This window comes from Balearica regulorum, chromosome 2, assembly GCF_011004875.1.
Source record: "Balearica regulorum gibbericeps isolate bBalReg1 chromosome 2, bBalReg1.pri, whole genome shotgun sequence".
Lineage (NCBI taxonomy): Eukaryota > Metazoa > Chordata > Aves > Gruiformes > Gruidae > Balearica > Balearica regulorum.
In genome coordinates, this window is record NC_046185.1 from 77,651,981 (window position 1) to 77,665,956 (window position 13,976).

At 35.0% G+C, this 13,976-nt stretch overlaps 1 protein-coding gene across 1 annotated transcript in view; it reads right to left on the reverse strand.

Moving 5' to 3' along the window:
- Positions 1-13,976, reverse strand: part of ABCA13 (ATP binding cassette subfamily A member 13) — a 199,001-nt gene that overhangs the window by 137,743 nt on the left and 47,282 nt on the right. The window contains 6 exon segments of the mRNA XM_075744780.1: positions 4,858-5,022; positions 7,616-7,810; positions 10,515-10,636; positions 11,172-11,248; positions 12,370-12,542; positions 13,827-13,945. Coding sequence (XP_075600895.1) covers positions 4,858-5,022; positions 7,616-7,810; positions 10,515-10,636; positions 11,172-11,248; positions 12,370-12,542; positions 13,827-13,945 — 851 coding nt within the window.

Sequence of the window (13,976 nt, forward strand, 5' to 3'; positions counted from 1 at the left end):
AACTAGACTATCAGATATCATTTAAAGACTGCACAACTGGCAACTAGAAAAAAGACTGTGCTATGTCAACCAAATACATTTGACGCTGAAATAAATTAGCATCTTATCACTGGAATTCTTTTTTTTTTTTTTTTAATAGAAGAGTCAATTTTCAAAGTAGTGCAGCACTTTACATAAAGAATAAATCACAGACAGTTTAGAGACTGTGCTGTTAGAAACAGTTTATCCTGCTCAATGCATTTACTGAAGTGCCAGGTGCTTCTTCAGTAATCCTGGAGGAATATTAGGAAGTGTTATTTAAAACTCAGTGTTGGCTGCTCCCAAAATATGACTTTTTGCATTGAGTTTCAGCATACAGCATAGTAAATAAATAATATCCAGATTTCATAATATCATCATCTACAGTCCTTGAATTAATCTGCTGGCATGGACTTTACTGGAGGAATAAACTTTATTTATGCACAACGCTGAATAAAAGTAGTTTTGAATCCTTATTAGTGACTATTTGCACCAGAAGGATAAATGAGGCTTATTTCAGTCAAAGAGCACAAACTTGCTAATTAATTCCGGTTCCAATCAAAATAACTTGAAATTCAAATAATGAATATTTATGCCGGTAAGCTGCCACCAACAGACTGAATCTACTTAGTGTCTTTCAACTAAATATCCACTGACTCAATAAGATATGTTTCCTAAAATTTGGCTTTGATAAAGTGGGAGACTTGTATAGGATGGATGTTCACAAAAAGTTGTCTTTGATCCAGTTGTTCTACTTTAAAATAAATGAAGTAGGTCTGTAATCAAGGCTGATGAATCCAAACAAGCAGCCTCCTACAAACAAAGTAATCAGTCAAGCCAGTCACTCCAAAAATTCATGGAAGAAGAAGGCTGGTACTGAAGATTAAAAAGCTATCTGGAACTGGATTCTCAAATGGGTTCAAAAACCTCATAGCATAGGGACTTTTGACCTAATTGGACAGCTGTATGCTTAAAAAGAAAATTATGAATAAAACCAAATTCATGTGGAGTAGAAGTATCAGCTACTCCACAAAAGAAACCTAAAAGTCAGGTTACAGCTTGCACATAAAGCTAAAATAAATTCAGAATCATTACATTAAGAGAGAGGAAAAAAAATGCAGTTTTCCTGGAAAACTACAAGGAGGTCAAAGATAAGTCAAAATTTGATGAAAATGAAGGGCTAAAGGAAACAAATGCAGATAAACAGATATTCTTACTTCTGGGTAGAGCCATAAAACACCCCAAAGTCTATTGTACTGAAATTGACAGTCGGGGGGGGGGGGGGGGGAAGGGGGGAGGGGGGAAGGGGAAATGGCAAAACTGCTGATTTTGTTGAATTATTTTTCAGAAACCCATCAAGTTTAGATGGTAATGTTTGAATGAAAAGTAGAAAATTCATCTATACTCAAGAATGAGTTAAATAATGCTCAAAGAAATAATGGATATCTTGTTGTGATATTTAATAGGGCAAGATACACAATAAATTTTAAAGTGGAGAGCAGTTAAAGAGTATAATAAAGTATATGAGGAGTAGAATTTAATGCATTATCAAATTATCATTCCAGACCAATACAATATATTTATATGGGAAGGCAAGTGCTTTTTCCCCAAAAATACATATGTTATCTCTAAACTAGGTGAACTCTAACAACAAATTAATGTTCTTATCCTAGAAAATATTAATCAGCATTAATCCAATAACCATGTGGTGGGTAAAAAATGTTGTTAGGAAGATATTGCAGGGACTCTGTTAAACAGAAAAGAACTCTGGATTACAAAGAAGTTACTAGTGCTTTTCCTGTGAGACTCGTCTTAGGTCCACTGTGATAAGCTTTTAGCCGTGAAAGGAGCAAATTAGTGAAATTTGCCTATAATTTAATACCAAAAGGCATTGCAGGAGAAAAGATCAGAACGCGATATGGCAAGAAATCAATTACCTAATTTAAAGTAAATTGAATATAAAGATAACCAGTGCAAAACATTATTTATCAACTGAAATCACGAGATGCTGTTATAAAATGGAGCTTACCTGGATATATCACTGATCCTTGATCAAGTAAGAGACACAAAAATGTATGCAGCTTATCAAAGAGGTGAATGCAGGATTAAGAAAGTAATTTTATTAGGTATAGACATGAAATAGTGAAACTACAAGAGTCATCAGCCGTAATTCCCCTCAAAGACTGTACACATTTCTTGACCCCAACATTCATGATTAGCCTTAACACAGGATGTGAAGTTAACACTAGGATGTCTGAGACAACTGAAAGCCTGTTAGAAAAGAAGAAAAACTAAACCAAACCAAACAAGTACTAAAATAAATCCATTTAACCTATGAAAACAGAAGGTCTTCCACAAACACATGGGCAAGTCAGAGAAGTTATAAAAGCTACAGAACATTTTTGATACAAGAGTAAACATACTAGCCATGGATAAACTCAAGTCAGAATTTTATACACTTATAACACCATGAGGCTTTTCAGTAATGATAGCTTTAACAGAGACCTTGAACGAGGTAGTGGAGGGATTACAGAATGAGGCCACCTTTCACAGCTGACAGCATTCAGTAACTCAGCAAGTCCACTCCAGCTCATCTATTCATGAGTGACAAACATACTGAAAATTAGCTATGGAAATATAAGCAAATAATTTCAAACAGCAAAGAAACCAGCAAAAATCATGACCAAAATCAGCAGTGTTTTTCCTCAGGGAGTTATCCATTCACTCAATGTTGTTCACAGTGGAATGTGGCTCTGTATTCCAGTTACTACTGACTGGCAGATACTGAGTTCTTACGTCATCTTTTATTACGCAATATGTAGCATACCAATTCAACTTCACATTTTAAGATATTTTAAAGGTATTTCTTGCTTTTCATTTTGTCTTTCAGACAAAAATCCACATGCATAATTGACAATTTATTACCTCTTTCATTATAGAAGTAATTATTTTTTTAAATCAACTTCAAAATAACTTTTTCAGTTAGAAGTTAATGAAGGAGATAATCTGTCTTACTCTATGCTGAAGGTCCACATATTTTTTACTTTAAAAAGCTTTGCGTACTTTATTTGGTAATCTCCTAGGTCACTGAACTACTTTGCTGTTGGTTATCGTGAAAATAAAAATCCAGAAGGATGGACTCTTTTGGAAATAGAGGAAAATATTTAAGGAGAAAAGTTTATAAGCAGTATCTGTACTTTAGTAACACATTTATTAGAAGCACAAGTTTGGCCTTTATAGAAAAGCAGCAAAAAAAAATCAATAATTAAAGGTATTATTGGAAAGTAGAAAAAAATCCAGTTAAACCTGAAAAGGAAAGGATATTTAAAAATAAACAACTTTTATTAGTCTTCAAAATGAGTAAGAGTTACAGAGACAGAAGAGCCCTTCAAAAAATCAAACATCTAATTTATTAACAAAAGAAAAAGACACTGAATTTCTTAATCCTCTACAAATTATTAGATGACAAAAACAAACAGTAATTTCTCAAGAAAAAGGAATTATCAAAAACTAAGAAAATAAAGATTGTGTCAGAAAAAGTGACCAAAAAATGTAAGACATAAAAAGGAACAAAAATTCCGAGGTTAAATCTATATTTTTATATATATATAAATCTATATATATAAATATATATTACAGGATATTATGGTTTGCCATGGAGCAAAGATTAAAACTGTGACCAGATGGCCCTCTGCTGTTCGATTTGTTCCTTTACAAACCTTTTTTTTTTTTTTTTTTTTGAACAGGACCTTTTGAGAGGTTCTTCTATCAAATAAGCAACTTTGGGATTTCACTCCAAAGAGAATGCTTCATTTGTTCAAAGTCTGACACAAACAGAACTAGTTTAAGAAAAGCAGAAAATATGTAAGCATCTGATGAAAGCCATCTTTCACTGTGGCAGCCAAAGAGCTACCCCAAAGGAGAGAGGCTCAAAAACAAAACTAACATGCACAGAACAGCATTTTACAACAAGCCTCTTTGTCACACAGATTAGATCTTGAGAAAGATTCATATCACTAGAGAAAACAGTATTTAAGGCAATATTTACTCTGTACTGTAGTCACAAACCACTGTTTACCACTGAGGGATCTTTTAGAGATTTGCAATTTTAGAACCAGATTCAATCCTAAACTTTCCACACAGAAGGGCAAATCCAGAAGGTAATGCCAGAGAGGTCAGCAGGTCATCTTATGGAATTAGACCCTGCTTAGAACCAGAACTCTTTTTTTCTGATTTATTTGATACTAGATCCACCACTGTGCTAGCTGTATAGATGCACACACAACAACCGCCCTTAAAGGCAGGGACAAAATAAATATCTTCACACACACTTCACTTTTTTTTAAATGTCAAGCAGAACTATCACACAAAAACCTTAACTGACACAAACAGAAACCCATAGCAAATAGAAGAACCACACATCCTATCTTGAAATCTTATCCTTTAAAAAAGCAAAGCTGTTTCTTACAAACAAAGTACTCATACAAAAAAAAAAAAAAAAAAAAAAAAAGCATTAGCAGAAAAGGCATGGCTATCTCCAAATCACAGATAATACATGCTATTATTAATCAGCAGCCTAACACCATATTAACTTAGGCTATTATCTCATCAGTTAACAAAAAAAGAGATGACAGAAACAACCCACTGATAGTCTCAAAATTACCAGAGTGCTTGAAAGAGACCAAATTAATCATCCTAGGTTCTATGGACTCTCTTCTCTCTACATTCCCAACTTTCTAGGACACAATTCCTATTAGTGTTCCTTCTTACTAAGTATACATCCCTAACAAAGCACCTCAAGATGGGAATTAAGTTTACATATTGAAATCATACACATACCTGCTGCAATGCAGAGATGTCAAGCCCACCAATATTTTTAATTCCTTGGAGGAACACTGGAAGGTTTTCCATTACATGGTGGGCTTTATTGAGAAGAGAGCTGATACTAGAAACCACATCCAGTAGCATGTTTAGTACATTGCCTATCTCAGATGGTATCTTAATCTTGGAAAAGAAGGAAAAATCACAACAATAAATTCCAATTAGAAACAAATTTTAACCTTTCAATGAAATACTCAAAATTATTCAGTCTTTTTCTAAATCAGGTTATACAATTTCCTGCAAACCATGTTTAACAAAACTTCTTTTAGTATAACTCCCCAGTTATTCTCAAATTCAGCTAAAGAAAAATTCTCTGGTAATGTTAGAACTGACCTATGACAAATCATGAATTAATATCCAGAGAACATCTTTATACCTACCAAGCTGAAGAGAACTTTCCTACACAAGATACTAATGGGATCTGGAACGTCCTGCCCCCTTGGAATTCAGTGTAAATGAGAACTTTTCCTTCAACAGGTTCAAGATTCTCAATGTAACATTTTAATATTTAAAAATAATTCATAAGTTAAATTAAATCTAGCAACCACTTTATTTGCTTTAGGAATCATATTAGACAACAAATTTTCCTGTCACATTTTTCTTCCCTTTGCATTTTTCATATGCACTGCCTTTTACCTAAAAGAATAGTGTGCTTTTCATTCCCTATTTGCCTAAAGTTCAATTGGCTGTTTGCTGTTTCCACCATGCAAGTTTTGGCATTATGAATTTTCTCTCTATTTCCTTTGCTTTTATAGGTTATTTAGATGATATGGTAATACAAACTGATTCATTGTTACCTGCCTATGCATGATAATAGAAATAATATAATTTCATTATATATTTTCAGCTGCTTCCTCTGATTATCTTTATTTTGTCCACCTTTTTTTGACTTCCTACTATAATAATGTCTGTGCTTAATTTTCTTCTTAGTCTTCACCTGCTTTTACACATTTAAAAAAAAAAAAAAACATAAAAAAAATCTTGTTCAGTTAAAAAATTAGCAAAACTTCCATCACAATTTAGGATGAGCTGAAAATATTTCTCATTCTTTGCTAGGAATTCATTATGCTTCAGTATGGTTCAGTAGAAAAGCCCATCAGAATAAGCACTGGGGTTTGGGCTGGGTTTTTTTCCCCCCTTTCTAGGGTGGCAGATAATTCAGAAAGTAGAAATTTTTTATTTTTCCTCTGGTATCTTAACATATTCTGGGAAATTGACTTGTTTTTAAAAGTGCATGGCAGAACTGTTAAACTGCTTGTGGAGCATCCAGAATATAACCGAGCATCTATGGCTTTAGAACAAAATAGTCTTCCTCCCAATGTTATAACTATTTTTCAACTATTTGTACTGCCAACATTTTATGTTCTGTCAATCAATTACCCCAAAAGAACTGAAATAAACGCCTGCTAACTATCAGAAATACTATCCAATAATTTTGCTCTTACAAGTTATCTCACTGAAAACACACTAGATCCCAGATTACCTACAGATGTACAGATAATACAGACTTCTCCATCCACTTCATTATAGTTTTGGTACTGTATTATTCTTGTCAAGGTCATTCTACTTGGGTCATTGTTGTGGTTTAACCCAGCCAGCAGCTAAAACAACCACACAGCCATTTGCTCACTCCCCCCACCTGCCACAGGATGGGGTTGAGATAAAGACGGTTTATTATGACAGAAAAGGAAGATGATGATTATAATAATAACAATAACAATGATAACAGTAATAATAATAATAGCAGCATATACCAAACAAGTGATGCACAGCACAATTGCTCACCACCCACAGACCACCAATGCCCAGCTAGCTCCTGAGCCATGGTCCAAACCCCTGGCCAGCTTCCCCCAAGTTATATACTAAGCATAACGTCATATGGTATGGAATGTCCCTTTGGCCAGTTTGGGTCAGCTGTCCTGGCTGTGTCCCCTCCCAACTCCTTGTGCACCTCCAGCCTACTTGCTGGTGGGGTGGTGTGAGAAGCTGAAAAGTCCCTAACTTAGTGTAAACATTGCCTAGCAACAACCAAAACATCAGTGTGTTATCATCAACACCATTCTCATCCCAAATCCAAACCTCAGCACTATGCCCACTACTAGGAAGAAAATTAACTCTATGCTGGTCAAAACCAGGATAGTCATATAAAATATAAGAGATTTGCCCTTATAGAGAGACTCATCCTGAGAGCTGGAAAAGCTCCTTCCTGAAGGACCCACCTGGATTGCCACCATGATTTCTACAGCAAATAAAATGCATTCCAGAGTGCTATAAATTTTTCCTAGAAAATAATTTTGTAATTCTTGTAATGTGAGCTCCTATGCTTGTTTTAGTTCCAATGATGCCAGATCAGTCTTCCACAATTACAGATTAAGAAGTGACTAATGGCATGAACTGCAAACTCTGCTAAAGATTAATAAAACTGCATCTTTGACCTCCTGTGTTTTCTCTAAAGCTTTCGTAATTAACTCCTCAGTGATAATTTTCGTGAGGAAGCAAGAAATGGAATACAGTATCATCTACCAACCCAATCTTCAACTGCTGTGTTTGCTTTGTGGAGCTAATTGAAGACAAAAAATGCCATATGTCCAGTGTTTGCTTCCACAGAGAAAGAACATCTGAAGAAATAATGGAATTATTCATTTATCTGCCTGCATGCCTTAGACCACGTTCAAAAGAAAAACATGGGAACTGAATGCTTTTTTACCCATCTTACCTTGTAAATGATATGACGTAAGTTCAAATTCTGTATAATCAGTACAAACATGGTATACAAGTCCAGTGCTGGTAAAGAACATAATTCTTCCACTACCAGGGAAGTTCTATTGTTTTCAGGTAGCTTTAGCAGCAGGCTAAGTACTTCTTCATCACATCTTCCAGTTAAAGCTACCACAAAAGCACTGTAAAAAAACTATCATAATGCATGTGTATTAAAAATTTTTCTTCCTGAAATGCATCACCTTCTTTTATAGTCAATAAAGTGAGAATTTGTGTCACAGTAACATGACAATTTGCAGTCATCAACAGACCTAAAATAATGAACCATACACCTCTATATCAGATTGGTATGTTCTTACTTTATATTCTCTGTACATATAAAGAGATGAAGTGTATTTCTGATAAAGATCTACTTTCATTTGTGAACAGGTCAGTCATTCATTCTATGAGCATTCATACCATAAGCAGGCATACTTACAATGCTGAACATACACATTCTAGCAGATACACACCTTTGTTGCAGAAACCTAAAGATCAAAATCTGCATGTATGAATCACTAAAATCAAACAATATGGACCTTCCTTCTTTCAGAGGACACACAAATTTAACATTTAGGGATGTCTATATGGTACAATGTTTACTCTGAGGCAGCTCACATTTTTCTGTTCAACATTCCTTTGAAGTGTTATTATTTAATAGTGGATGAAGGGACAAATGCCTAAGCAGACCTTGGGCAAGACTACAATAAAAACCTCCTTGCATGATGATGGTTTGCTACTTCCTACGAAAATGTCACATCAAAAGACAAATGCTTGCAGCCCAGATATCTCAGGAGTTCTTAGCTAGCCTTTCTCCTGAAATGCCTGAAAGAAAGCAAACGGCAACAAGTCCAGAAAAATTACAATTTTGGACCCTGTAGGAGCCAAAGTACAGTACTCAGGGCTCCATTGTCCTCCTTATGACAGAACCTTCCTGTACTGCCTCCACTGAATGCATCTGTAGCTATGAACAGTAGTCAGTGAGGGAAACAATCTCCAAGAAAAGCAAATTAGGGGCCAAATTTGGTCAAGATACGTAATTTAACTATTTAATTCCTATGAGCGTTTTAATTTCCAACGTATCAATTTGACTTTTAGATTTTTATTCTGGAACATAATTTTGCCTTTGTGATTGAAAAGGATTGTCTATATATTTAAATATTCACTTTTTTTGTGCATATACAAGGAACAGAACATGACTATAAATATAATTCTGCTGACAGCATAAAAGGATACTGATTTGGACTTCTTGTTGTGGAGGAAATTTGATTCCGTGATACAATTTGAAATTTATTTCCTTATGCCCCACATGAATATCACCATTTCAGTCCAGTTTTAACCTTTTCAGTGTTTTATCCACTAGATTAAGTCCCTCTGAACTTTCCTTGCAGATCTTGAGTACCAGAAGTAATCCCAACTCCGCTGTTCAGTAAATGAATGCTTAGTCTTCAGGTTACAGGTTTCAAGCGGTTTCAAAACACTTAATCACATGGCAATGAGCATGGCCAGAGCATAATATTATGGTAGAAATTAAGGGTAAGTGCAATAAGCACAAACAACTCGAGGGTTTACTCTTACCATTCCAGAGCCAAGCTCAGTAGTAGTATACAATCACAGAAATATAGGACTGCAATGGGCCTGCAGCTATCATTAGAGTTATTGGACACTAGCTATATGTACCATAAACATAAGGGGCATGTCTAAATTATAGCTTAAAAAAAGTACTTGAGCATTTTGCATAATCAGAAAAAGACACAGGCTTTAATGCTCCAGTTGGACTGGGGGAGGATTTAAGCACTTAAGCAAACAAAAAATTCTGTATAGATATGCAAATGTGAGATGTGTACATGTATCTGAACTCTGCATAGGATTTTGGCAAAAAATAAGGATAGAAAGTAATTTGAAAATTCAGTCCATTAACATTACTATTCCAAAAGATCAAAGGTGCACTGAATCCCATTTAGCTGAATCGCTTCCAGATGACTTCTCTCATTACCATTTACTGGTATCAAAATAAAAAGCTAACAATAAAGGCAGTCACACTGCCAAATAAGCAGAAATCATCTATAAGTAGTTATGATGGTCTCAACTGCCTTTTTTAATAACCACACTTTTCACGAACAAAACTTGCAACTGTTTCTGCAAGTGGAGCATCAGTGACACCCAGTGGCTGCTTGATTGGCCTGATTAGTTTATACCAAATGTATCCCCAACTCTTCTCAGTCATACAAACATCAACAGGAGAGAGAACCTGTAAGTTAGGTGGCATTTTTCATGATGTCTATTAATCACAGGGATCACAGGAAACAGCAGCAATGATAACACACACAGTCCTTCACTCAGAAAACTTACATAATACACCCTTTAGACAACACTCAGGAGACAACAGATAAATAAAGTGGAGGCAAGACAAGATACTGGTAGGATAACATAAGAACAGTGAGGAGCATGTGAAGGAATAAAAAAAAAAAAACAAAAAAACCAAAAAAACAAACCACAAAAAAGCCCCCAAACCCAGACAACTCTGTACTGCAAGGATCAGAAGTGGGAAGATACAAAATTCTCCAGGAACCCTCACCTTCTTTACAGTACCAAGCTAGCAAAGCTCAAATTCCATGTCAGCACAAGGGGGTAAAACACTGCTGAAGTGGTGCCATTTAGACCAGACTAGTACTACTATAAATTGATCTCTTAATGTTTCATGTTATTATTTTAAAATCCTAAATCTCACAAAATATTCCACATAAAAGTGACAAGTGAAAATATAAGATTCCAGACAAAGTGGTTTGTTTTGTTTCAGTTGGCACATCAGGCTATAGGTTGACCCATTAATTTAACACCTCTTTTTGATCTTTTACCTTTGAATGAGAGATACTGGCTTCCAAGATCGTACTGAGAGTTTCTTCAGAAATATTGACAGAAGAACCAATGTCCAGCCTCAACTGGGTAAGATTCTGCACACACTCTTTGACTTTCACATCTGGAAGAGAAGAAAAATAGTGCAAACAATACAAATCTGCTTAATTTAATTGCCCACAGGCTATATCCTTTTTCTTAGATTTATTCTGAGGGCTGATAAAGGACACAAAAACTTCATATCATGTAATTCACTTCTACTTCAAATATAAAGGTCACTCTCCTGGCAGATTGAAGGGCTTGTGCATCTGTTTGCATTATCCTATAAGAGCACAGCTTATCCCACATCCCTGTATTATAAGAACATCTGAAATTAGTGAAGCTGCCTTTAGTCCTTTTAGGATTTTCTTCTTCCCCTAACTTAAGTCCCCTTTTCTTTTTAATGAACCCTGCATCTTATTGAATAGGCTCTGACAGGGTGAACGATGCTGTTCTGTGCCAACTTAAGCGCATGTATGTGTACAATGAAAATATATGCATTAAGTCAGTAGTTTCCATAAGCAGTATCCCTTTAAAGTTTGAAGAACAACAAAAAAGTTATTATCCTACAAAATTATGCAGCAGTAATTTGTAAAAAAGCGAAGAAAACTGGAACCCACCATTCAGAAGATTAAAATTGCTGAGAAAAGCTGCCGCTGAGTTTTCTGACAACTGTAGCTCCAAATTTTCAGCTACCCTGAAATGATAGCCTTAGTTTCACAAGTTATCAGAACTAAGTCATTGACATTACTATGTATAAAGAGGCAAAAGGGTCACATTATGCTCTATGTGCACACACTGTGCATGCAGTAAGCAACTCTACAGACCTTCTCATGCTGTATTTATATGGTACAGGAATCACCATATTTCATGCCTAAATGAGATTGCAAATGCGGAGATCTTCCCAGGAGGTTAAGTGCTCTAAGAAACAGTAGCTTCTGGAAAAGCACAGGTTTAGCAACATCTCACTTACATGTTTCTTAGTGAACACGCATTTTTAAAATCTGGAGATACAAAGCACTGCAGTTCAGGATGAATAAAGTCTATCTAATTGTAATTTAAGTAGTAAAGAGTATACACACATCAGATAATATTTACCATTCAAAAACTGGGCATGAGTCTATGGTCCAAAAGAGCAGCATCTAAGCTCAAGTTCTTCTGTATTATTGCTATAATTCACAGAGACCATTCAAGCCCATTATGAAAACAATCCAACAGTCAAACCAGTATAGCAACAATTATAACAAAGATCACTTCTAACTGACTGAAATACTCTGTAATAGCAGTTTTATTAATTTACTTTAAAAACACTATTTTTCTTCAAGGAAATAGCAAATATCTGAAATTATTTGGAGTTCAAGCCTGTCAGTTTACAAGCAGCATCTGTGTTTTTCACTGTTTGAACTGATCCAAATGTTTAATGTTTTGCAAGAGATATCCAACTGCTGAGAGGACAAGGCCATAGTAAAACATCTTTAAATAAAAAATTAAGATATCAAAATTCTGATCTAACTGAGGTCATGGAAAATTGAAAATTTCCTTAGTGGTGATTCAAAGCATTCTCCTTGTGGAGCAGCAAGATCTGCTGCAAGTACTCAGCAATAGTGTAAGAGCTTTTAGAAATATCCAGAATTTTTCTGAATTACTTAAATAATTTGTGCATTGTATCCACTCAATTTTCAGTTCAATGAACAAAAGTTAAACAGACTTTGATAAACAGTATTTCTTCTCTAATTACATAATTTAGAACACCAACATATGCATGAAATAAAATCTCTAACAAGAACCATTTGGAGTACGAAATGTGAAAGGTTTTACATTTGCAGTCGTCTCTGTATGTTCCCCAAGGTTAGTTGGCATTCACAGCTGCTATTGGTGGTATTCTGTAAGGCTCTCAGGAAGCTCTCCAAAGTATTGGAAATTTTTTGGTTTATATATACCATACTCTCACAATCCTCCTTGATGAAAGCAGGCCACATTCTTTCAATATCCTGCAAAACACAGTGATCATATAGTTAGCAAAGTCATGATTATGTTATTGCTTGAAGTAGCAGGACTTGGCAACTAGATGCATCTTTTCATATGAGAATATGGGTAAGGTAACACTCTTTTACTCATTCTATTTGTAATTGAAACTGGGTGAGAGGTTTTCAAGAACCAAGGAATTTTCAAAGATTTGAGTTTTGGAAACAACCAAAATGTTTGTGATTTTGACCTAGCCTATCAAGGAGATTCATCCATTAACAGAAATGCCAACATTTTCACTTGAAATTTAATTTCAGAATGAAATGATCTTTTCTTTTATTTATCTTAGGCTGACCATTTTTATATTTTTCCAAAGAATTATTCTAAACAACATCAGTTCCAATTCAGCAAACCAAAGTATCTGGATACTCATATGCAAAGGGGTTTTTTGCATTATGTTTTGTGTAGTATTCACTTTTATCTTTTCTCCTGAATATTCACATTTCTGATTTTGCAAGTTATTTTTTTAATATTTGCAGAAGTAGGTCATAGAATGGTGGTGATTACAGAAATGCATTTGTTCCACAAAAGTCTACTTTGAAATATGAGTGATTCTTCTGATGTCTGTTTACCTTAAAACATTGCTGTTCATATCAGCAAAAAGTCCAGGTACACAAACTAGCAGAGCTAGTTCATAAGGACAAGGCAAATTCTATACTAAAAGCACAACTTGGTGTTTTGTCTGCGTGTGCATGTATGTGTGCACTATCCAAAGGCCTGCTTCCAGCTCTGGATGAGTCTCTAAATGCCAAATGTTACTCTCTCCTGCTGGTAATTTCATGCACTGTTAAAGAAAAACAGACTGACCCCAGTTGGTAACCACAATTGTTATTTTAGCTTGAATGACTCTGGCCAAGAAGTTTATTTGTATCCAGCTTGATTTCACAGCTGTCCCTGTGAAGATTTAAAAATATAAATGTACTCTGATTCATTAAATTAGCAGTATCACAAAATTTAAAGGAATAAAAAATGGGCTGCTGTTTGGTATTGAATGGCAATCTAGTTGTTCTAGTTATAGAAATTCTAGTTATAGTTACAGCTTTCAAAGCTCATCGATGTTTACTTAAGGAATTATTTCTGGGTATCACTATCAAAAGCATCAGAACTATACTCATACAAACCTCAGTTTTGTATAGCCACTGTGGGGACTCATCATTCAGACAGTAGGAAAAAAAGAAGAAATTTCCATTAGTTTCCCAAGTTTAATGCATGTTATAAAGAACACTTGTAAGTGTGGAAACTACTCAAACCTGATAATGATCTTGAACAAAAGTGATTCCTTCAATGACAGAGAGGAGTAAGTGACTCATCAATCCATCTTTACACTTTGTAACAACACAGAAAAGGTTGCCAACGACAACTGGTTCTTCTGTAAGATAAAATGCCCAGGCTTAATCAGT